The sequence below is a fragment of the Limulus polyphemus genome, unplaced genomic scaffold (assembly GCF_000517525.1).
Source record: "Limulus polyphemus unplaced genomic scaffold, Limulus_polyphemus-2.1.2 Scaffold2148, whole genome shotgun sequence".
Classification (NCBI taxonomy): domain Eukaryota; kingdom Metazoa; phylum Arthropoda; class Merostomata; order Xiphosura; family Limulidae; genus Limulus; species Limulus polyphemus.
The window spans coordinates 103331-130036 of NW_013667758.1; the positions used below are offsets into that span (position 1 = coordinate 103331).

At 32.2% G+C, this 26706-nt stretch overlaps 1 protein-coding gene across 1 annotated transcript in view; it reads left to right on the forward strand.

The window, feature by feature from the left end:
* The window catches only part of LOC106466090 (ras GTPase-activating protein nGAP-like), a 123707-nt gene extending 98459 nt beyond the window's left edge, over positions 1-25248 (forward strand). Inside the window, 17 exon segments of the mRNA XM_022394046.1 lie at positions 8093-8210; positions 8654-8719; positions 8955-9051; positions 9610-9689; positions 10468-10530; positions 10756-10871; positions 11223-11371; positions 12002-12077; positions 12387-12477; positions 12817-12936; positions 13336-13664; positions 14142-14652; positions 17664-17937; positions 19325-19613; positions 20617-20749; positions 21853-22055; positions 22456-25248. Of these exon segments, the coding sequence (XP_022249754.1) occupies positions 8093-8210; positions 8654-8719; positions 8955-9051; positions 9610-9689; positions 10468-10530; positions 10756-10871; positions 11223-11371; positions 12002-12077; positions 12387-12477; positions 12817-12936; positions 13336-13664; positions 14142-14652; positions 17664-17937; positions 19325-19613; positions 20617-20749; positions 21853-22055; positions 22456-22714 (2974 nt within the window). The 3' untranslated portion in view covers positions 22715-25248.
* Positions 25249-26706: the final 1458 nt, after the last annotated feature.

Below are 26706 nucleotides of genomic sequence, written 5' to 3' on the forward strand. Positions count from 1 at the left end.
AAACAAGAAATATAGTCATTGGATTATGTTTGTAATTTACTATAAAACAAGAACTAGAGTAATTGGATTATGTTTGTAGTTTACTATAAAACAAGAAATATAGTCATTGGATTATGTTTGTAATTTACTATAAAACAAGAACTAGAGTAATTGGATTATGTTTGTAGTTTACTATAAAACAAGAAATATAGTCATTGGATTATGTTTGTAATTTACTATAAAACAAGAACTAGAGTAATTGGATTATGTTTGTAGTTTACTATAAAACAAGAAATATAGTCATTGGATTATATTTGTAATTTACTATAAAACAAGAACTAGAGTAATTGGATTATATTTGTAGTTTACTATAAAACAAGAAATATAGTCATTGGATTATGTTTGTAGTTTATTATAAAATGAAATATAGTCATTGGATTATGTTTGTAATTTACTATAAAACAAGAACTAGAGTAATTGGATTATATTTGTAGTTTACTATAAAACAAGAAATATAGTCATTGGACTATGTTTGTAGTTTACTATAAAATGAAATATAGTCATTGGATTATGTTTGTAGTTTACTATAAAATGAAATATATCTTCTCTCTAATCTAATTGCCCAAGTGAAGTAATGTAGTAGTGATTTGGTTCAGCATAAGAAGATTCCTAAATTGTGAGCTTACCAAAGGACAGATAAATAGTGCTGTGTAAAATCTGTAGCCCATTCAGTACATAGAAGATTTTGAAGGAGCGTATCGTTGAACACATCCTTTCAAAAACAATGCCATTAATGTGTAAACCAAGTGTAGAAAGTTTTGAATTTTATCTACTGTTATTTATTGTACAAATTCAAAGTAGAGCTCTTAACATTGTCACTTTTGGTGATAAGTTGAATGAAATAAACATACATTATTGATTAAATTTACAATTAAAACTTTTTCATTATTCCTTATGAAACTTTGCTGTTTTAATTTGAAATTCTCTGTTGTAATTATTGGCTCTTCATTAAGCTCAAAAGTATATAAATATAAAGCAGGAAACAGAATCTGAGTGTTTCCAGAAGTCTGTTTTGAGGAATATCCTTTTAATTATTTAATTTTTAATTGCGACAAGCAAATTTGAATTATCAGGGATTCTTTAATTTTTTATAAAGACGATATTTGAATTTTAGTATAGTTTCATGTGATGCCTTTAAATGTATTCAAGTTTTGAAATTTTAGCATTTTGCCAGAGGTGGTTTTGACAGCCAGTATTTTGTTTACAATATTATCTACAGAATGCTGTACAAGTCCCCGTGAAAACCCCTGCTGAAAGAGTTGAAGAGAGTGCTCGACTACGGCAGCAGTTTCCAGTGTCTAGTGGGAATGTTCATAGAATGAAAGAATTAGAATGGGTTCCAGTGGATAAAGATGATAAGATTAAAAGTCAGCAGTCTAAAGTTGCAAGTAAACCAACCACAGTTACTGCTACAACTACCACAGTTCCAGAAGTAGCACTTGAGCTCCCAACTGCTGATTCTCAAAGTGTTGTGCCCATAATGCCAGTCATTAAGTCTCCTTGCCACATTCCGGTTATCCGTACACCAGTACAAAATGTCATTGTGGATAATTTCAATTATGGTTTGCTGCAGCCTCAACAAACAAGTGTGCCTGCTGTAGAAAAAACTGTTTTTCCACAAACCGATCAGGTAGTTTCATTAAAGGTTCTTAATTTATCATACTAGACTTGGTGATGTGCTCTTTTGTTTTGTTATATTATACATTAAACATTTGTCAGTGTTTTCATGACACTTTGCCTTTTGCAGCCAGTCTTTACACAACAAGACTGAGCAAACTTTGTAACAGTTGGAGTATTTTATTATTATTATTAAGGAGCTTTCATTCCTGATCAACCATGTTTTACATTTATAGCTATACCGTAAAACTTGAAAAAACTGACAAAGTCCACAAGAAAAAGCTTGTATAGTGTTTCAACTTTGTCACAATACACCTCTAGTATTGATGTAAATCTATGTGTAGTTTGAAAGTGGCTAAAATTAGCAACACTTTGTAATGCTTCCATGACATCTGAATTGTATTGATATCAGATAAATCAATTGTTTAAGTTAGCAGTGACCATTTGTTAGTTTAGGTATTAATTAAAAATTCTATGAAATGTTTAGCAAGAAGCAATCTGTGAGCATTAAAGAAATAGCACTCAAAATTAACTTCAATCTTACCACTGTCTTTACCATATGTGTTCCTTTAAGTTTAGACTTAATCACTTTCATGAGACTTTTTAACTCTCTTATGGTTCCTTTTAGTTTGTTTTAACTTTGATTTAAACTACATCACCACTAAATAACTTTAAAACAATTTTTTTTGTCTGGATAATTGCTACAATAATCATGAAATCTTAAATGAAGGTGACTACACTGTACTACTTCCTCTCGAGGTTCAGGTCTTGTTGCTAATACTACCTCTACTTTGTCTGTGGCCACTGAAGGCTCTTTGACTGTGGAAGGTCTTAGCACCACAATTCCTCGTGTCATGGGTTCTTTGATGCCATTTTACCTGTTGAGGACAATGTTTCTCCTCCAAATCTCTTTGTGGTGTTGATTATTCAGGTTTGTTCTCTACTTTTCCTTTCACCCTACAGACTTACAACACTAGAATCCGGGTTTCGATACTCGTGGTGGGCAGAAAACAGATAGCCCATTCTGTAGCTTGGTGCTTAATTACAAACAAACAAACTTTTCCTTTCTTTTGATTCTTCCTGTTCTTTGCTACATGACTGTCACACTGGTTTTCTTCTCTTCCAGACATATGAGTAAGTTAAATTATTCCTGTATTGATTTCATTCCCTATTTTTAAAGCCTCTTCCTATTCAGTTCCAGGGTTCTTCTGCCATGGCTTATGGCTGTTTCATTTTTCTGTTCTTGAATTCCCAATCCCTGGAGTCCATTCTATTGCTTGGGAAACTGACCACTGTCTCCAGTAATGCTCTCTAGGTACTCAATTTTCCCTTTTTTTATCTATGTCCTTCTTTACTTATCCTTTCATCATCTTCCATCTGAATCCCTACACCATGATCCTGATAGTTTTTCTGAGGATTTATGGTCAGTCCTTTTTAACACCTTGGCCAGGATTTCATCTTCTGTCCTGTCCCTGCTTATTTAATTCCTCTGATTTTGGGACTTCCTTCAACATGATTATCTTCTCTCTACTATACATCATCACCATTCTTATCTCTGTGACCTCCATCTGGCTTCTTTTCTTTGCTCTGAAGTCTTTGGGGGTGTTCCTAATGCTCTGGAGACTTAGGCCGAGGCTGCCTGACAACATCCTCCCTTTCCTCCTTTGTTTTTGTCTCTCACAGCCTCATGTGTCCATTCTTGTCTTTCGACCCCATTAACCCTACACCTTGCTCTATTTCCTGTTTTTTGTCCTTCTAGCACTTCTTGCTATCCCCTCTCCCATTGGGTTGGCCATTGCACCTCACTCCGTTTGTGCCCAGTTGCCTCGGGCTCTGTTGGGGCATATTTGTTTCTGTTCAAAGGCCTTTCGTCCTATTTTGTGGCTGACTAATTGGTCATTCAGGTTCTTACACATGGCCTTTCTCTTCATTTCTCATTCCTTCCTCCTCTGTCCTCCTTTCTTGTTTTTATTCCTCCTTCTTCCGATCCTCAACATCTTCTGCATCTCAAGGCCATGGTATTGGATCTTTTGGACATGAAAGGGTTTTTTGCTTCTCTCCATGGTATTATTCTTATATTTTGGCAACTCCCCCTCTTCTTGTCCCCAGTACTTCACTAAGCAGCTCTGGCTGTGAATGCCCTCAGCCATAACTGTTCTTATTTCTTTCTGTATGTGTACCCTCCTGTTTGTCTTCTCTCATGTGTCTTTATATCAATTTGTGACACATTGTGTTAAGTTCTGTTGGTAGCTCCTCTTTGACTGGCTCAGTATTAGTTTCATCATCCTCATTGACTAGTATGCAGGGCATCATTTCCTCTGCCTCCATCTCAGACATTTTGCTCTAACGAAAATGGTGAGTTTTTCACCTCTGATCCATCCACCTAAATCCACATTGAGTCAGGAGTAACAGAAAGCATTAAACCTATCCACCCTAGCTCCTAATCTACCTATTGTTAAGATGGAGTTTTCCACAAGACCACTATAGTGGTACATTTATATGTTTCATTTTCCATTCCAGGCTGTACCTTCCATGGACTATGATGGAAAAAGTCAGCACTTAGAAAGTGTTGGCCCACATCACATTAGATTTTTCAGTAACCTATTGCACTTTGTCCAGTAAAAGACCTTTGTGGTGGTTTGGTCTCACCAGGTCCAGACACTTCTCTGGTGTCTCCCCAGTCATTGAGTGGAGCATGGGAGACCCTTGTACCACCAGTTCCTAGCTGCTAGGATGGTTGACTTGGAGAGCTCCTCAATGGTCGTGCAACTGCTAAGGAGAGAGTTTGAGTGGGCAGCACAATGCAGTTGGGAGCAGGGCAATTGTGTCTCTGTCATTATGGTGTAGGTCACCCTCCCTTTTATATAATATGCCAATTTCCCAATGGATGAGGCAAATTGTTCTTCTCATGCAACAGGAAGAGACTTAATTCCCCATTCCTGTACGTCAGGTGAGTAAATTTGTACAACAGAACACATACCAAAATGTATGGTCCAATCATATCCCTAGTCATACTACACCTCATGTCTAACCAACCTGTTCTATGCAAATGCTTTTTTCACCCATCCCTGCAACACATTGACTTGTTTTACCTTCCGTCTTTCATACTTCCACCTGAGAAAAAAGTATATCCTCCTTGAGATGGTTGCAGTCTCCCACAAGTGTAGCCCCTATAGTAAGCCCCCACTATAGGGTTTCACACACTATAAGCTTTCCTCTTCAGTCTCTTTCTCTGAAAGAAACTCATCTACGTTTTTTTGCAGTTGAATTGGCCCTTCCACCACATCAATGGGACTCTAGCTACTGTATGCAGAAAGTTAAGACTATCATTTCAGACTTTAACATTTTTTTTCTACCTGAAAATGTATTTCTGATAGATACCTTCTCACCCTTCTTCTCCACTAACGGTGTTAATGATGGAGGTAATTTTGAGTGCAAGTGTTTATGGGAATCTACTATTCATGGAGGATGTGTTGGTTCCTGTTAATGAAGGGCTGTGGTTGCATGATTCATGTTATAACATGTCTTACATTGCAATACCAGTGGCATGTGTAAAATATCAAAGGGAGTGCACAAGGAATAGCTACTTAGAATTTTACTGTAGGAAATGTTGGTCAGCTTTCAAACAAATGTGTTACAAATTCAATGGTAGGAAATGATGGTCAGCTTTCAAACAAATGTGTTACAAATTCAATGGTAGGAAACTTATGGTTCATGGCAACCTTCCACTACTTCACGTTAGATAGACTATATGGTTCATGGCAACGTTCCACTACTTCACATTAGATAGACTATATGGTTCATGGCAACCTTCCACTACTTCCCATTAGATAGACTATATGATTCATGACAAAATTCCACTACTTCACAGTAGGTAGACTATATGGTTCATGGCAAAATTCCACTAATTCACATTAGGTAGACTATATGGTTCATGGCAACCTTCCACTACTTCACGTTAGATATACTATATGGTTCATGGCAACCTTCCACTACTTCACGTTAGATAGACTATATGGTTCATGGCAACCTTCCACTACTTCACATTAGGTAGACTATATGGTTCATGCAGCTTCGTGTGAAAGTTAGGTTCCTTAAGTACTAGTTATTAGCTTACTTTCACAGTAGATTTTAGTAAGTTTTAGCTTGATGGTTTTCTAAACTATTAATTCTAGTGCAGCCTCCTGTGAAAGTTAGGTTCGTTAACAAGTACTAGTTGTCTAAATCGATTACATCACTTCTTTACCCTGAGCATTATAAGAGATGACAAAAATGCAGTTATTTCTTATGATGAAGTATGTGGACCTTACCAGCATTGAATAGTATAAAAACAATTTGATAATTTGAGGGTGAAAAAAATAACTTTTTAAAATGATACCTTTTTTTTCCTATAGACATTTGATGTATCTGACATCATGGCACAACGGCTGCATGCTGTTCGCAAGCTTCAAGAAAATCCTGATGACACAGTAGCTTTAAAGATGATGTCTCGGGCTCAACTCCAGGTACTTCTTCTATTTTGTGATATGCAATGAAGTATTTGAACGCTTATACAGTATTTGATCTTTTCTATTAGACTTTAGTTTTGAATAACTACTCTTGGTTTTTAAGCCTTTAATTGTTCCGTTACGCCACTTCCAACATTCTATTTGCTCCCCTGACAAAAAGTTATTATTATTTTTGTTTTGTAACTCATCTTGTTTTGAACTTTGTTGGTGTCAGTCTCTAACAAGTTACATTCTGATCAGCTCCTCCTGCTACAGTGATAATTTTAATCAAACTTTGTTGATTTCTGTTTCTGACAAATTACGTTCTGATCAGCTCCTCCAGCTACAGTGATAATTTTTTTGTTGCTGGTTTTCAACTGGCAAAGTATGCTTTGATTTTTCATTCTTAATATTACGTTATCAAGAAAATGTCGTGTTTTGGAACACGTTCATTAACCACCCCTCAAAAAATGTATAATAGTTAAACGAACTGCCTAAGCATCATATTAGTGTAGCCTATATAATGTATAAAGTTTAGTATACTCTAATCCCTTATAGTGATGGCACACAATGAGACACACATTTGGCATGTAATGCTGTTTGAATACAAGAAGGAAAACAATGCCTCTGTAGCCACAAAGAATATCAAAGAAGTTTATTGAAATGTTTTGAATGTTCGTAAGTGTCAATAATGGTTCAGCAAATTTTGTTCAGGTGACTTTGCCTTAAAAACTATGATGGCAGGGGCCGAAATGTTGGAATTGATATTGATGCTCTGAAGACACTTGTTGAGTCTAACCCAAGGCAACATACTCGGGAAATGGTCCTGAAATTGCATGTCTCTCGTGAAACAATACATAAACATTTAAGGAATATGGGAAAACTCCATAAAGAAAGTGTTGGGGTGCCTTACGAACTCTCTGATGATCATCGTTTCCAACATGTGAACGTTGCTTGTGTTTTTTGGTGCATGATGAAAAATGGATTCTCTATGCAAATATTAAATGCCAAAAACAATGACTCAGTCCTAGACAAAAAAACTTCTGACCCCAAAACCTGGACTCTATCCGCAGAAAGTGTGATGCTTTGTATTTGGTGGGACATCAAGGGAGTAATTCAATTTGAACTCCTCAATCCACAGCAAACTGTCAACGTAGAGATCTATATTCAGCAACTGGAATATTTAAATCAAGCCCTTCACTGCTCAGTCAGAAAGGTATTCTTCTTCTCCATGACAATGCACATTTGTTCACATGTGGCACGTTTGATGCAACACAAGATTATAGAGTTAGGTTTGGAAGTTCTCCCCCACCCACCATATTCTCCAGATATGGCACCATCAGATCACTATCTTTTTTATTCACTACAACACCATCTTAATAGGAAAACATATGCAAAGATGGAAGGTGTTAAAGAGGACATCGACATGTATTTTGCTTCAAAGCCAAGTGATTTCTTTAATCAGGGCAGTAACAACCCGATTGTAAGATGGAAAAGCATCATGGATATGAATGGAGACTATTTCACTTAATAAATGTTTTGATATATAAGTTGTTCGGATTTTTTTCATCTAAAAAAAAGCATCATTAATTTCTTGACAACCTAATAATCATAAAAAGCTTAATTTGTTATACTGTTATAGTGTCATGTATTTTAGTTAACAGTCAAAGAGAGCTAATAATTTTGATTTTTTGTTCCAAAGTGAATCCAATACTTGCAATCTTTCCAGCTGAAAATAAAGCAAAAACCATTTAGTTATTTTCATGTTTTGAAGATAAATCTTGCAGAAATTATGAAAATTTCTTCATTAAATAAAGTACGTAATTTTCATAGTTACAAAATCTCACACTTTGTGTCGATGGATGGTTATGTATGCTTAATTGTGATTTATGTGTGAAATCCTTTTCGTATTATAAAATTTCTAATGGTTCTGAGATTTTTAATGATAGGTATCAAGTTTTGACAGAAAAAAATGCTGGAAACAAAGATGCCCCTTCAGTAAGGATCAAAGCACGATTCCAAACAATAGACATTCTACCACTTTCCTTATATAATGAGTTTTTACAGGTAAAAAGAAATTTGCACTAAACTTATTATACTTTCATAAATATTTATACAAATAATTTTAGTTTGGGGAATGTGTTTAATTCTTTACCATTATGAAGCTTAAATAATAATCCAATAATAGATGCTTGATATTTAAAATATTTGTACTATGATCAAATATAAAATATTACTTTTAAAATAAGCATTCACTTTTTTTTGTATTTCTGGACCTTGAATTCAAGAGGAATCTGCACCTATTTATCCATAATTGTGTATTAATGTCTTATGATTCTAATATTGAACACTTAAGAAACATCTTGACAATTAATTATCTTAATAGTATGGTGTGTGCCTTTTGAAACTGTAAAAAGTATTAAGAATTTTATTAAGATTATATTAATTTTCTTAATGTTTGTTACAGTATCAATTTCATGTAATTTACTTCATTTAATTTCTGCCTATAGTACCTGAAACTGGAGTACAAGTTTCTTTGTGAAATTTTAGAGCCTGTTATTAGTGTTCGTGCAAAGGTAAGATAATGTTGATTTCAGTAGTTTTTCATTCTCTTCATTACAGACTACAAAGTTCATGTATTCATAAGTACAGTCAATAACAGATTTTCTTAAGTTATAAAAATAATTAGTTTTTTCTTCTTTTGTGACAAAGCTAGAAATATTTTGTCAGGAGTTCTGCATACAATGTCTCATGAGAAAAGTAATGAATTATAAAATGCCTAATGACATTTAAATACGTTTGTTATTATAGGAGGAAATAGCCACCACATTAGTCCACGTCATGCAGAGAGAAAATATGGTCAAAGATTTTCTTGCAGATGTTGTAATGGATGATATTGAAAAGATTGGTACAAACATACATTTCCATCTATTATATATTACTAATGAAAATTAAATTCTTAAGTATTTGAGCTGTGCTAGTTTATTTTTGTCGAAACATCAATTTCAATACTTAAAGTATTAATTTTATCCACACATTTTTGTTTTACTTTTAAGAAATGTTGACTAGCATATAGATAATTAAATAAAATGAATTAAAAACAGAACCTGAAGTAAAATAACAAGTTTAAACTACATTAATCTTTAGAACTTTTAATACTTTAGTTAATCATTTATTAATAATTAATTGTACTCAATTTTATAAATTTCAATCAATTAAAATTTTGTACAGCAAAGATAATGACAAATTTTAATATTTGTGGAGATTTGTCAGTTTATTTTCTGTAAGTTCAGCTTGTAAAATTTTGCCTGTATATGTTCTAGGCTAAAATACTTTATAAATTTACAATTCCCTTTTACTTTGTGAGTCTTTTCTAAGATTTGAAGTTTCTGCCATTAAAAATGTTAGTAAATCTGTGGCAAGATTTATTTTTACCTGTTTTCAACTCTAATTTTATAAAAATTAGATGACCAACACTTGACTTTCCGAGGAAACTCCCTTGCCACAAAGGCTACAGAAGCCTACATGAAACTCCTAGGAGATAAGGTACACATTACTTTTGTTGTAAAACTATTAATAATTTTAATTAATAACAAGGTCTCTTGGTAGTAGAATCACTCAAAAGGCTAACAAATCAAGCATGAAAAAAAGAAAGAAAGTTAAGTTGGTTTAAATCTTCCAAGTTATAAAAGTAATTTGCGTGATTGCTATATTTCTTACTTTTCATATTTTATGTTTGCTAGATATTGGACTGAGCATGGTTTAGTGGTTTGGGTGCCTAATTGCAGATTGGAAGATTCTGGGTTTTAGCAGTCATATGTTGCTAACCACACCCTGCATTTTCAGCATTAGATAGCCTCCAAATGGCTCAGCAGTACGTCTGAAGGCTTACAGTAGTTTTTGATGCATGTAGTGGGCATAACACAGATATCCCATTGTGCTCAACAACAAACAAACAAAAGATTCAGGGCATTATAACTGAGACAGTCAGTTCTGCTGTTTGGTTAAGAATAGCCACATTGGTGGCAGTGCTGTTAATTAGTTGCCCTCCCTCTAGTCAGCAGTTCTGACTTGGCCATTTAGTTTTATATAAAGTTAAAAATAACAAATACTAGCTAGATATTAGTTAACTTCAAGTTTTGTTTAGCCTTATAGGAAATGATGTTGAAACAGCTGAATAAATTTTTAAAGATATTAAGCAATTTTTGAAGGGTATGATTGAGAAAGTTAATTGCACATTTTATGCTTCATTAATTCTTGAACATCAATGTTCAGAGGAACCTAGGTTACAGACTGAAATATCAGTATAATCTTTTTGTTTCAGTATCTACAAGATACACTGGGAGAGTTTGTTCGAACAATTCTAGAAGGCTCAGATGACTGTGAGGTAAGAATAGTTCCTTGTTCTTATAATACAGCCTTCTTAGTTAGTTTAGGCTTTTTTTGTATATAATAAAAGGTGGCTAGCTAATTTTGTTTTCTAACCTTTATTGTTTAATTTGTTTTTGTTAATAAGTGTTTGTAACCTTTGATATACCATATATTCAAGGCTCTGTTTATGTTGTCCATAAAATAAAGTACTTATTTATATCTTGCTTCACTATTTCATAAGGTGGATCCCAGTAAGGTATCCAATAATGCAGTTCTCCAACGGCACCAGTCTAACCTTTTAACTTATGTAGAGATGGCATGGGTGAAAATTATCAATTCTGCACACAACCTCCCATAGTAAGTTTTCATAGGTTTTACATTGTTACTATTTTTATATAATTTATATGGGAAATAGCACTCCATCTTGTGAGGATTTTCATATTACTATATGTGGTTCAAAAGCATCTTGTTGATATTTTATATTGTTTTTATCCAAAAAACTGTTATTATTAATATTTATAGCCTACATAAGTTAAAATTGATTATTATTATTATTTCCTATAATTATAAAACTGAAAGTAACTGTGAATTAAATCATTCTTATTTTCTTTTAAAAGCTGTTACTTTCTTTATTGCTCTAATGTACAAATCTCAATTATACAATATGGTATATTGGCTATACCAATACTGGGTACTTTCTCTTCATAGTGAACTAAGACAAGTATTTTGTGAGTATCGAGAAAGATTAGCAGCCATGGGAAGAGAAGATGTTAGTGACAATCTGATCAGTGCATCAGTTTTTCTAAGGTTTCTATGTCCAGCAATTTTGTCACCAAGTCTTTTTAATCTGACCCAAGGTACCAAAAGTTATATACAATCACTACAGTTTTTTGAAATCATATAACTTAGACAGATATATGAGATGCATATATTTATAGAAGTATCTTGTTACCATTATTTCTAAAGATCTTTTTAGCCAACTTCTTATGCTGTTTGTCTTGTAGAAAAACTGTAATTTATTTGTACTTTATATCTTGTGTTTTGATGATCTATTGCACACATTACTAATTAATTTAATCAGTGCCCCCTCTGGTGGGACAGTGGTAAATTTACAGACTTACAATATAATTTGGGGTTCAACTCCCTGTAGTGGACACAGCAGATAGCTCAATGTGGCTTTGCTCTAAAACAAACAAATAGTCCTCACCCCATAAACAAGCACTGTTCATCAAATTGCATGAATTCAACTTAGAGACAATGTGTTTAAAAAATCTTTGAATTGCTATGTTAAAGGTAAATAGTTTAAACAAGTTCAATCATTAATAAAATGAACTATATGTGAAGATTAAAAAGTAATTAAGATACATTTTTAGATAACTAATAAGCTAAATTTTTTCAAATTATATTACCTTTTTTAGAATTCATTATTACATATTTCTATTAACTATTTCTAAAATTGACTTTTGAAATGGGGATTTCATTTTCAGAATACCCACAAGATAAAGCAGCCCGAAACTTGACCCTCATCACCAAAACTATTCAAACATTAGCAAACTTTACCAAGTAAGCAGGCATTATTTTCCCTTTAAAATTCTAATAATAATTTAAAAGAAACCCAAAGAAGAATTATGAAAATATAATCTTATCATGTGATTAAGATTAGGTTAATATTTTTTACTTATTATAAGAACTGTTTTTTTTTCCCAGAATAACATTCTAATAATTTAAGATATTATTGTTAGTTTAAAATATGCACATAGATTTGTACTTTAAACAGTAAAAGGAATGAATACTCCACGTTTAAGTAAATAAAAAAAAATGTGTTTTAACATAAAGTTTTGTCTGACAGCTAATTTTTTTTTTTCATATTAGGTTTGGTGGTAAAGAAAATTTTATGGAATTCATGAATGAGTTTGTGGAGAAGGAATGGAGTACTATGAAAACCTTTCTTTGGCAAATTTCTGTAAGCTAATATAAGCACCAGTGTTACCAGATTTATGTACTTTTAAACTTATTAAACATATGTTATTATACATGGATGTAAAATAATTTATAAATATTGCTGTGATTATTTCTCCACCATCCTAAAAAAGATATATATATTTTTAATATTCTAAAACTAACCAAATTCTCACATCATCTTTAAGATATGCAGATAATTTATAAATGTTATTATTTAAACCCATATTATATCTCATGTTTTTAAAAAACAATTCTATCAAATAATTAAAAATTATGCATTTATATATATTTATCTTTAGTGTATATGGCATTTTTGATCTCTCTCTCTTTTTTTTTTTAGAGTCATTTGTCTAAGGATCACCATTCTCAGTTAGAGTTTGATGGCTATATAGACTTAGGAAGAGAGCTGTCTGTCCTTCACTCCCTACTTACAGACTGTCTTTCTAGAATTAACAAAAAGGTAAAGAATTGTTTATGGACTAGCTGTGGCATACAGTAACACTTCTTCATGAAATAAGAATTAGGGCATGGATCTTAAGTGTTAATTATTCCAAAACAGTTATAATGTCTTATTTCAATTTACATGTAAAATTAGTAGATATATAGTCAAAAGTAGCTGCTCATCTTTTGAGATCTTTAGATTGTATCTGTCTTTATTTTTCAATAATACATTAGAAAGATAAAATGAGCATTCTCACTAAATATGGTGTTTGATCTAATTTATTTGCTGTGAAGAATACTAATGCTATGTTTTTTCTAAGCGACACATATTATCAGCATTTCAACGATTTTCAGATCCTCAATCATAACCTTTTTTTTTTAGCTTTATGTTTTAGCTAAAGACTTTTTTCTTTTTCAGTGTCATTACGAACAAGTTGAGGCTTTAGAGCGCATCTTGGATGGAGTTTCAGCTGCAACAACCCAACCAACCTATTTCCGACAGGTCAGTGCCCCTCCTCCAAGTGAAAAAGCCAAAGAACAGCTAGCAACAGCTTGTCAGGACACTGAAAAACCCAATTACCAAAGTCTACAACTCACAAAAATGTCTTCTTCCAACAGTAAAAAGAGTGGAGAACTATCAAGTCAGATACCAGTAAATGGCTGTATTTCCACATCAACATCACATCAGTCGGTTAATACAGAAAATTCTTCACCAAAATCACCACATAAGTCATCTACTCTGCCCAGGTATTTTACACCCTTCTGTGTGACATTCTTTCTCTTACCACTTGATATGTATTCACAACTAATCAGTCTGTTGTATATGCGTATGTTCCCCTTTCATCTTTTTACCTACTAATTTAATGTTTTTATGCTCTGTTTACACAAATGATAGTAACCTTTGTAGATGTAAGTTTTCAGTATTGTACCCACATAAAATGTCAGCCACATATTGAAATAACTTAATATAGTCTTGTAGTATAGCATGTCACAAACTAAACAAAGATGTGTTAAAGTACATGTTATGAATGTAACAAATAGTGTCACTATATAATAAACTATGCTGTGAAAGTTTACTTAGTAGTTCTTATTCTTGTTATTACTACACCACATGATAGCCACTGAAAAATATTTAAAAATACAAGCTTACACAGATATGTAGCACAATTTTTAGTGAGAACAGAACAGTAATGATACTAACAAAGTTGCATTTAATGTTTTCAGAAATACTTTTCTGCCAGGACCCAGTAAAAAAGCAGCACGAGACTTATCAACAGCTGATGATTATGTTTTATTCAGTGCATTAGAAAATGACCTAAAGTCTGACCAGGTCCAGTTTTCATCTACCAAAGAGAAATCAACATATGGTAGTAGAGGAACACACTGCAGCACATACTGTCGACCAAATACTGTCCTTCCACTTAAACTCACGCAGTCAGTGTACAGTGAAGCCTCAGTCAGTGAAGCTTATCCATCAGAGTCTATTTGTGTGGGTAAAGGAATTCAATGTGCAGATAACAATACTCCTTGTCCTATCATTCACCCAAATCAAGATTCAACTTACTGTTTGTCAGAGCTAAGAAAAGAAGCGGAGGGACTGACTGAAAGATTTAGTCGACCCAACAGAAAAGATTATCCAGATATCATAACATTAGCTCCAGATGATGATCCTTCAAATTCTTCTGGAGAACTGGATTATCACAACATTCAGGGAAGTCAGATGTCCATTAGTCAGGTAAGATAAGATTTCATATAAATTTAGATTTTCTGAGTACAGACATTTCTTATGGAGAAAAGTGGGCAAAAACTGTGGAAAACATAGCTTCTTTGTTGTTATTTTACTTGTAAAGGAAGAGCTGGCTATGACTGTAGTATGTGTTCTCAGCTTAAAGCAGTCAAGAAATCAGAGTTGATTTGTAGCCATTTACTGGCTATTTATACTTAGCTACATAACAAAAAGGTTGGAATTTTTATTATTAATGTCTGTTAGATCTTTTATCAAACTATTGTCTTTAGTATAATTAAAGACAAATAAAATACAAGTTAATGTCATTTTATAGTTTTCAGAACAGTGTTTCAGTTTATAATGGATAACCTGGAGACAGAACAGGTATTTCACTTTATTGAAAAACTAAAACTCCAAATGAAAAATGTTAAGTGTGTTCTGCAGGTTTTCCAAAAATAGTGACTATTTTTCAACTTTCACTTCTGGTATGGTGATTGAATAAGTTGGTATTTTACAAGTAACCCACCTTATATTAAATAAATGTTTCTATCTATATATTATATGGTGAAGTATGGTAGATTTACAAGGTAACAAGGTATAGTTATTTTAAAACTATGTAAGTTACTACTTACAGTAAGAAAACAATGAAATTTAATTATGGTCCTTGAATAGAGGATCCAAGTTTATTATTATAATGTAAATATTGCAGTCAGTACTGTTCCACCTTCCAGCTAAATAAATTTTTCAACTATTTTCAACTCAACCTGGTATTTTAAATATTGGATTACTGATAGCCAAATTTTTCTCATAAAGGCTTTTCCCAGTTCTTAAAAGAAAAAGCTGTACATACTTAATAAAAAAAAATTGTAATTTTAAAGTTACAGAAATCCTACACATAAGTCTATTTTTTTAAAAAAAAAAACTTGTAATAAAACTTTTTTTTTAATGTTAGACCTTAGAAACTGTTTTTTGTAAATCTAAAATTCAGATTACTTCAATCACAAATCTGACAGGTGCATTTGTCTGATAGAAAAGAAGATAAATATTTTGTGACTGATGGTTTCATAGATGCTGCAGTAATTGAGCAGGAAGCCATTTTTGTTCATTTTGTGAATAATGGTACACCAGTCACCAAATTAGCACAGTTCATCGCTTTTATCTATTATTCATCTATTAGTCATGATGTGTATGCAGGCATAAAAATTGCCCTTTCTTCCATTGTAATAAGTCTCGATATTATGTCTCAAAAAACAGATTGGCCAGAATCTTGTTGGGCAGTGCTTGATTTAGGCATAAGCTAAACAAGCTAAAGCTTAGGGCCTCACAAGATTTTAGATTTGTTTTTAAACTGAAGCACTTCCATGCTTATGTCAAGCAGAATTATCCAGAAAAGAACAAATTTGTCACAAAGATCTGTATCAAATCATCTTCCAAGACAAGATTAATTTAGTTTTCCCTAATGTGGAAGCAATATTACAACTATTCTTATGTCTGATGGTAACAAATTGTTTAGGAGAAAGGTCATTTTCACAGCTAAAGAAAATCAAAAATGAACTGAGAGCAACCATGTCTCAAGACAAACTGTCTGCACTTAGCATCATGTGCATAAAAAGCGATAAGCTGCGTAGCATATCATTTGAGGACATAATTCATGATTTTGCTTTTAGGAAATCAAGAAAGAAAATGTTTTAAGTTGTATCTGATATCACTTTTCTGATCTTGAAAACAAGTTCATTATTATTTATATTAACCCCTTGACGCACGTGGGTGTTACCTAAGCTGAATAAAATCTTCTAGCATTAGCCAGAATAAAATACTTAAAGGGTTATTGAAAGTGATCCTGATTACTTATTTTGTCAGCATTTTGTATATATATATTAATGTATCTTAAAATTTTTTAAAAAATTACATATAAGTATTGTTTCCAGTGTGTACTATATAATAATCTATGAAAGAGATCAAGTCAGCCAAATGATAAATATCTAATCAGTAAATGCATTAATTTGAAAATAATTTGTATTTTTCACTTTTAATACCTTGCTATTAAATAATTAAAAGGCACATATATGTTTTTAATTTTTGTGTAGCAACCCAAGGTCCTGTTTTGGTACGCACCTTTGTGAGAACTTCTGGTGTAACTTTTTAACCAGGGGCCTCCAAGCTTTATATAGCACTGTTGTTGGGGCAAATGTTAACATGGGCCACAAGTCAGGAGTGCAGGTCTTAGCATTTGATGATGTCCCCAAGTACACTTATTATCTACTGCATGAATCTCAATCTGAAGCTTGCTATTTTAGATATGAAAAACAGATACACCTTACCTGGAGAGATTCGATGACACCCCGAAACTTCTATTCACATTCTAATACTTCTCACCAAAACATAGAAGAAAACTGTATAATATTGCTGTGATAAATTGGAACACTATGGAGGCATACAACAAATCTGATGGCTTGCTAGTCAAGAATGTATTTTAAGAGCCCTTTCTTAGAATTTCAAAGTAACTATTGTGTACTTGGATGATATTGCTGATACTGGCAATTTAAAAGACAGTGCTTAAGCCAAGGTAATACTGGGATATGTTCAAACAACAAATTTTTCCCAATTTATGTGCTTTATGATGGATTATAGTGCTGCTCTCAGTACCATGTGACAATCATTTCAAGCTGAATACATGCTTGTCACTGAAGTGATCCCAAGGTTGACAACTCTTAAGCTGATATGCCTCAAATCCACCACCAGGTACAAGTCTGGAGACTCCCTTGAAGAAGCACGAGGATGGGGATTTCTAAGACTTAAAACTCAAAATTAAATTGGATGGAAGGAAATGTGAACCACTGTATACTGAAATGATTGATGAAGCTATGGTTCATATTCATATGACATTTGGGAAACTACAGAGTTCATCACTCAGTAAATCTGCTGAAGTTTGAACAAGACAAAAAAATTAAATGTACAAGTAATAAGGAAAACTTTAAAGAATAACTTTTTTATGTATCATTTTGTTTATTCTGCTATAGCTGTCTACCATGGCATCGTCTGGCTACCAATCCATAGCCTACAGCCAGTCCAGCTCGCCTGTGGATCTGCTTCATCTGGAAACACATGCTTGCCATCAGGTAGCACCACCTCTAGCTTTCAACAATCCTATGTATCACTTTCGTAAAAGTGGCAGCCCACGACATGACAACACCAAACCCATTCAGCCCATCAGAGATAGAGAATCTGTGAGCAGTTCCCTAAGTAGCAACCACAGTGTTGAAGATCTGTCAATTGTTGGCAGACCATGCTTAGGTATGTTATAAATGAGTAGTTTTTATGTCTGCAGCAATATATACCTATAACATACCTAAGCCAAAAACAGCTTGCTGTAACAAAGAAAAAGTGCAGTCAAGAAAACATTTGTTATACAAACAGCAACTAAAAGAATTTATATCAGTTTGTTTGTTTGTAATTAAGCACAAAGCTACACAATGGGCTATCTGTGCTCTGCCCACCACGGGTATCAAAACCCGGATTCTAGCATTGTAAGTCTGCAGACATACCACTGTGCCACTGGGAGGGCATTTATATCAGAATGTGGCCAAAGCAATCAATATTATTAGATAGTGGATACACAGTTTAAAATTGTCTGCTAAAAAAGTAAACTCTAAAGTTGGTTTAAAATTATTTTGTCATCATGTTTATCTGTTTTATTAACAATAGCACAAGTATGATTATGTGTATGTTAGTCTTGACAAAAAAAAGCAGCCAAATAACAAGTAACTCATACTTGACAAACATGATGATAAAATAATTCTAGACCAAGTATACAGTTTACCTTTATTAGCAGGCAATTTTAAACTATGTATCCACTATCCAATAATATTGATTGCCTTGGCCATATTCTGATATCAGTTCTTTTAATCACTGTTTGTATAACAAATAACATTTTCCTTGACTATGCTTTTTTTTTATGGCCAAGCTGTTTTTGGGTTAGATATCATATCTTTTTTTTTTAATAAATACATATACCTTTGTTATACATGTATTTAATGACAAAAAATCCTTGATAATGTTAGCACTAGGCTCACACAACAAGTTAATAGCACACTTCAATGGTGAGTAACAGTCAAAGCTTAGACAATTCTGGCCAAAGCCTGCCAGTCAGCCAAAACCACTTAAAAGCTTATATATTAGAGGTACATGTGAATAAACTGTGGACAGTAAACACACACTCCTCACATAGTGAATAGTAAATAATACTGGAATACTAGCAAATCATATGGTTATATAGCTAGCACGAGCCTCAGTGTGCATGAGTATATAGGCTTAAGTGTAGGGAAAATAAAATTATGAATTAAACTTGCAAACAAATCTGTTAGCTTGGATAAAGAAGTAATGGCTGTCAACAAACAATTAAAACTCGTGAGTCTTGTGTGTTTACACTGGAAATCAGTCTAAATTCCACCCATTGGCACAGGCGATTTAAAATTTTAAGAGTACTTTACAAGAACACTACTCGTCAGAATTGCACAAAATTTTGCACAAAAACAAAAGTAATAGTATTGTTTATCTCTGTAAAGTTTAAAGGAAATTTAAAATCTAGATTTTGTTTTTGATAAAACCAGCCTTGTAGGCCATAAAACTTAATTATTTACCATCATGCTGAAATTAATGTGTAATTTTATTTTATTTTTAGGAAATGCAGAGTCAGCACCAGTGGTCTCCATGGTTTTATCTCACTGTTATCCCCCTTCTTCTTCCTCAGAAGGAGATAGCTGTGAGTCCAGCCCTCCAAGAGATCGTCACGCACCTTTCAAATCAAGTGCTCCACGTACAAATCCCCGATATCCCAGCTTACACAAGGTTGCATCATCAAAAGTGGCATCTCATTATTGTAACACTTGTCCACGGGAGACTGGTCTTCGCAGGCATAAGGGTGAATGTCGAATATCCATTGATGTTGCCAAAATAAATGGGAGAAAAGTGTGAGTAAAGAACTTCCATCTACAATAGAAACAAAGATTATCTAATATAGTCTTCAACTTTAAGAGTATAAACTAATAACAAATACCTAAACTTGATATGCAAAATTATTAGAATTGTTATTCCTGGTGAGATTATACTGTGTGCAATTTCTTTGACTGACTTAGGAACACTTATATATAAAGGTTGTTCCTGTAGATGTTATCTTCTGTTTAAAGTTATTCGTTCTCATTAAAAAGAACTTTGGTACAGTGTCTTTACATGTTAATTATAGAAATGTTTTTTAACTTTTCAATTGAAATTTTAATTGTTACGTATAGCAATTTAATCTCAGAAAAAAATCGATATTTTGTTGAAGAATGGTTAAGTCGTGTAATTATCAGGTGTTTGCAGAAGTTACAGATATTGCTAAAGAATTTACTAATTATGATGTTAATCAAAGGCTAGAAACTTGGTTGTCTCTTTTCATAAAAAACAACAAGATAATTTGTTTATTCTAATTCTAAATACATCACTTAATACATATTACATCTCATATCACAAATAACATGACCATCATGAATGTTACCATTTATAATAGCAAATTATTAAATGGCCACACAAAAAAGGAAGTGGATCTTGCTCTTTTAACTGTTTTGTCCTAAATTAAAACAAGTATACAGGTTGAATATAGATTAATGTTTTTAATGAATCTTAAGACACAACTTAAAAGAAGAAAAAACCACGAACCTCAAAGGACTGTGTCATTATTGCAAAAAACTTAGGTGTCTGTGTGTATTTGTTTTCTAAGATTTTAAAATTGGGTAATTACCTAAGACTTCTAAAAACAAAAATTAGTCACTTTGTGATTTTAATTTTTCCTGAACACTTAGAATTTAACTATTTATATGTTAAGTTTTTTTGTGTATTTTCTGTAACTTACAAAAAAAAGTACAGTTAACTAATCTTAATTTTTTAAACATTAATACACAGATGCTTTTAATTATTCATCTCATTTCTCAACAGAGAAGATTTGTGGGATAGTGATTCCCAAGATTCTGCCTCTGAGCTTCAGGGAGCATTGTCCAAAAAACAATCACCTCAGAGGGGAAAAGCTCTTCACAGAAAAAATTGTAAAGTAAAGAAAACCATTGAAGAGGTATGTGCAGTAAAATCATGAGTTAGGATTCACGATTGTTCATAGTACACTTTTAACTAAATCAGTCATAACCTACAAAATTTTTATTCTTAACATGTGCATTCTGTTTTTGTTAAAAATGCATTTAAATAAGAACTTGAATAATCTCTATGTTATCTGTTGTTTATCTCTAAGCCTCAGATTGTAAATGTAGCATATGTTTGCCACTTAAGTCCAAAATAATAGCACAAAATATTTTCAACCTCATCTGAGAACTTTTATATGGGAGTTTTTATGTGATAAACTTGCTCTAACATGCATCTGTTCCTTCTACTTTAATGTCATGCTGAAATTCTTTTGCATTATGTATACAGAGCATAAACTTTCAGTGTCTAAAAATTGTGCTTAAATTAGTATATTCTGAAAGATATGCTTAAGCAAGTTTATATCTCACCCTAATATATCTATTTTGGTCTTTTGTTATCAATATTTACCCCCCATGGCAGTAAACACTAAAAAAGTCTACAAACGAATGATCTGGTAATAAAATTTATTTAACAGTCTTGCATGAGGAGTAGGATTTTTCATAATAATAAGATAAATCTTCAAAGAACTGGCCCAGTTGTGAAAGTAATGGTTTTAGATATTGTCATGATTAATACTGATGAAGGAAAACATACACAATTGTGTCAAACCGTCATTCATGAGGTATTTTCATCTGAACACATTTTCTGTAAAAAAAACTGTGAGCCACTGCTACCAAATAAATCCTTGAAAAAGATTTATCATGTTTCACAATAGACTGTTTGAGATTGAGCAGTAGTAAAAGGATTATTGATATTGCTGAAGGTGTAGCTATATTAGATACATTAGTATAAGCATATTCTGTAGTAGCAATAATACTGGGTCTGAAAACTGCTCTAGTGGAAGCATACTTCCCCCTAAATTTTCTTACAATGCTTGTTGGATTTAAGATTTATTATTCCTATTGTAGAAATATGTGTAACCTCTATGTTTATGTTTAGTGCATAAAAAACATTCTAGTTGACAGAACTTTTAGAACTGTTATACAAACTGTAGAAGGATTCAATAATTTCAAAGGTTCTCCCTCTTTTTTTTTTTAGTATGAACAAGAAATAGAAAATCTAAAACATTTAATGACTGAGCTACACAGTAAACTGAATCAGGCGGAAGAGAAGATGTCTCGACAAGAGTTCACCACAGAGCAAGTTATGGCTGACTGGCAGGCTAAGTTAGAAGCTGGTGAGGAGCGTTTGAAGAAACAGCAAGAAGAAAAAGATCAGCAAATGAAAAGCATCATTACCAGGTAGATATGTGTATTTTCAAAAGGTCTTAAATATTATATCTATCTAAGCTAAAATAATATTCAGAAGTTTTCACATAGTTATTCATTAGACGTTTTTTGAAGTATTTTTAGTCTAAAAAAACTTATAGATGAAATGAGAATGGTTATAAATTGTAAAGAATGGGTGTAAAGAACTTTTATCATTAACTTTTTGATTATACAAAGTCTTCTAGTTTGAAATTCATTAATTTGGACCATGTAAAATCATAACCTACATCATCATTTTGATTCAACACAAACTATTATCAGTTTAGTATTCATAGAAATAATTGCTATTTGTATTACTTAAACTTTCAGATTTAGTGAGATAATAATAATAATTACATTTGGCTCATATGTACTGAAATTTTGTGACTACTAGGTTGATAACTGTAGAAGAGGAGCTGCGACGTGAGCAGCAGGAAATGCAAGAGCTAATTGTAATCAAGCAGAAGGTGATTGAAGCACAAGAGAGAAAAATCCATTCTCTTGATTGTGCCAACATGCGACTGATGAATGCACTGAGCCAGCTGAAGGAACGTTACAAACTTCAGGGACAAAATGGATTGTCAAATTCTTCTCCATTAAAAGTAGCTCTCATGGAAAATGGAGAACTTCCTTACAAGAGTAGTTCCTGCTAGTTTGAATCCAGTTGAATGTCAGTTTACTTAAAGGCTTCCACCTAGATGACTTGTGCCTCCATGATGTGGTGCTAGCAGGTTGTTGCTATTAAATGTATCAGCCAGTGGTGTACTTTGCTTTGGGATTTTAGAAAAAGCTATATTATTTGTCACATTTTCTCACTACTGGTTTTCAAAATAAATTTAATTATATTGTTTCTTCAAAAAACAAATGCAATATTGTATGAATACTTAAGTAGTTGAGTGCTGTTATTTTTATTGTACTTTTAACAGTATTTCTCTTACATTGATGCATATTATTATAATTGTGTACTATATTAAAATTGGTATGTCAAATGAATACCAGAATCTTCTATTATCACCCAACTTTCCTTAAGTTCTTATTAAAACTGTAGATACCTAGATTTTCTGTTTCATAAATTATTGGCAAGAAAAAAAAAGACAATATGTTTCTTGCAACAAATTATTTTCTTTTTTGTTTTCACTCATGCAAACTATTTGGAACGTTTTAACAGTTTCAAAAACTTTAGGATGAATCAGCAATTTATTTTTTCAGTTCTGTGGATGCATTTGATAAATTTATTGTAAATTTGTTTGAATATTTCTTCAGAATTCCAATGATGTTAGATTTGCATGGTGGAGTTTTGTTTTTGTTGAGCCTTCTCTGTAATTCCTGTGAAAACTTTCTGAATTCTCATAATCCTGAAATCATACTAAATTTTCTAAGGCTCTTTCAGTGTGTAAGTGTTGCCTGTTTTGTAGTCTAGTATAGGTCTATTAACTTTCAGTGTGTAAACCTTCATTCATCTTTTGACATCTCATTATCTCTAGGTTGCTGTTAAAATGTAAGATAAGGGTATTATGAGATTACTCTGTATACTTTTATTACATTTGTTACTTCCCAGAAATTGCTAAGTATTTTATTTAGTTAGTCAGATGTTACCAGTGATATTTAATAATTGATTATAATTAAAATACATTTGTATTCTTTGTTGTTCTACCCATCAAATTAAGACACTAAATGCTCTTAATACTCTGAACCAAACACTGACCAAAATCAGTCTGTACTTTATTTGGAAGCAATGAAACTAGTCTACTGTTTTAATTCCAACTAGGTACATCACTGTTTTTTTTCACTGGTTTTATGTTGCTGTGTAGGTGCCCCCCATCCAACCTGCCACAAAAGTGCATTTATTTTATCCAGTAGAAAAAAAACAGAAAATAAATTTACAATATAAATAAAGTTTGTGTTTAGCAGTTTATAGTATTCATAATTTAACAGTGAAATTTTAACAACTTTTCTGGGCATCACTTGAATGTTTTTATGAAACTTGAGTGTTGTTGGAAAATTTAGAGAATATTTTGTTCTTTTTTTTATCTTTTTAATACTTGTCTGTTTCGTTGAAGGGCACACATGTGGAACGTTTAAAAATATTTCTAAGTAGAACATCTGTGTTTGAACTGGTTTAACAGTATATCAGTATATATTTTCAACTTATTGATGCTTGATAATGTTTTATTATCATGTTTTCACATTTTTTCTCATTGTATTGAATTATGCAATTCATCACTTTTGAAGCAACTTGGGTGGGCCACCTTCTGAAAAGTTTTGTTTTATTCACAGCAGGTTGCTGTATGTTAGTGTACATGTATATATGGATTGTGTCAAAAATCATTTTATCCAACAGCTTTGAAAGCTGTCATAGTTTTATCCACACATCCTCTTTTTGGGTATTTCAGTTTATGTGCTCTTGCATCTTGATTGTCATAGGATAATAACTGTATTTGTTATTTCATAAAACCATGTAAGTTCTGTGAAACAAGATATTTTACTTTGTATATTAATGTTTTGCTTTGATGTTCACATAGATTTAGATATTTTTAAGAATGTCTAGAGGCTTTGAAAATGAAGACACAACTATGTGTTTTGTGATATGTGGTTTGTAATATTTTGCTTAAAGATATACAAACTGATGAGGAGAAAAGATGTTAGGTTTTCAAAGTGCTATAGAGTGAGAGTTTACAAGTCATAACGTTTCAATTTTATTTCATTGACCTGTGTAAGTATCAGTTTTTTTCTGTGATTTCAGTATTGTATTTTTGTCATTGCTGAAACCACATCTACATTTCAGGCTCATTACATACAGCCATAGATTTTTGATGAAATCGTCCAAATAAACAAAATAATCATGGAGATATTCTTATTTCTCTACACTTTAAATGGAAGCACTTTCAGGCAAACAAAAAAATTTAATAAACCTCAGAAACATTGTTAGCCCTTGGATATAAGACTTTCCAGATTAAAAAAAAAGAAGTTTACTAAACCATTGTAATACTTTTAATCTTTAACGTTGAAGCTCTTCTCTCGAAATAGGTAAAATAACTACATTAGACTTCAATAATGCTGTTAGTATTTGAATTTACATTAGTTTTGCAGAATTGGAAGTTTCTTAAAAATATTTCAAACTTGGATATCCACTTTTCTCTGAAAAATACTATGTAGTCTCCATAGTAGATCTATGTAAAGCATAAAATTGTGAAAAGGATCTTATTATAGCTTATAGAACTTATGTTTTCTGTTTGGGTAACTTTTTTTTTTCTTGAAGTGAAGTGCATGTGATAATCATTTACATGTAATAAGAAATAGTACATATAAAAATTTCATACTGTATTGGGAATGCAATAATATACATGAAAACTCCAGTTTAAGAAAGAAAGTCTTGTTTTCAAAACAGGTGGTTCATTATAAAGAATGCTTACTTTAAAGTTAATAGTTTATTGTCTATCACGGGGTCATTTTTTATGTTCTAATAATTTTTTTGTAACTTACTGCTTAGTCTTGCCAGTCATCAACAACCGTCTTTAAGTTTAATTATGTTAATTAAGTTGTAGAATTTACTGTCATCTTAAACTTTAAAATGTTGACGTGACTACTGAGAAGGTGTGTTGTTTGAAGTTGATAAATTTTAAGTAGTCTTGTATTAAATTAAATAATGCGATAAACATGACAACAAATGACGCAAAGGAAAAAAATTAAATATATATTTTTTCCCCAAAAGCCCAGGATTAATTGAAAATATTTCTATATAAAGTTTGTACATATACATTTCTATGAGTAAATATGTCACAAATATATAACTGAAATCGGTAAATTTTATGACATAGGTATACCATACACAAAATGTTGCGGGTATTCCATGAACAAAAGTTTGCTCAATTATGTACCTTAAAACAATGAAAGTTAACCATGATGAACTGGAATTTTTAGATGGATATAGATTATTAGATTATTTTTAATGTTGTTGACAGTCCAAATGTTTTTTAAATACATTTTCACTTTACATATAGAAAAACAAAGTTAGGCTTGCTATCTATACGTCTAGGGAATGTCATTTTATATAGAAAGTTGTTAAGCATATTGGACCACAGTTTTCTTTTTCAGAATACTGTATATTAGCTAAGTGTTTCAAATGTAAATTTTATGTCTTTTTTTCGTTCACAAACGTTTCCTACAATTTGGTACTCTAGAAAAGAATATAAAATGACATGCACATTTACCAGAGTAAATATTGTGCTCACATCGTGAGAGGATTTCGCCCCTCAACAGCTGTGTATTTGACCAGGAAACTGAAATTTGTTGTTATATAAGATATTTAGAGTGAAACCAAAGAATGTTTGAGGGGTGGCGTGTCTGCTTATTTGATAATACGTTTCTTTTTTTTTTGTATTTCTTCTTTTAGGAAGTACAATGTTGGTTTAGGTTTTGATTGATAGTATCAAATGTTTGTCGCTTATCGAGGATAATGTGTACTTGGATAAGAGCGAGTGAGGCTACCCTTCCAGATTAAACTAGGCCAGTTATAAGCCTAGCTTGTTCAAATGTGAATTTGTATTTACATTGTATGAACTTATTGGTACATACACATATCTTAATGTGTATAGTACAATACACTGCAGTACACTGTTAAGTTCAATATTATGCAAAATTTATG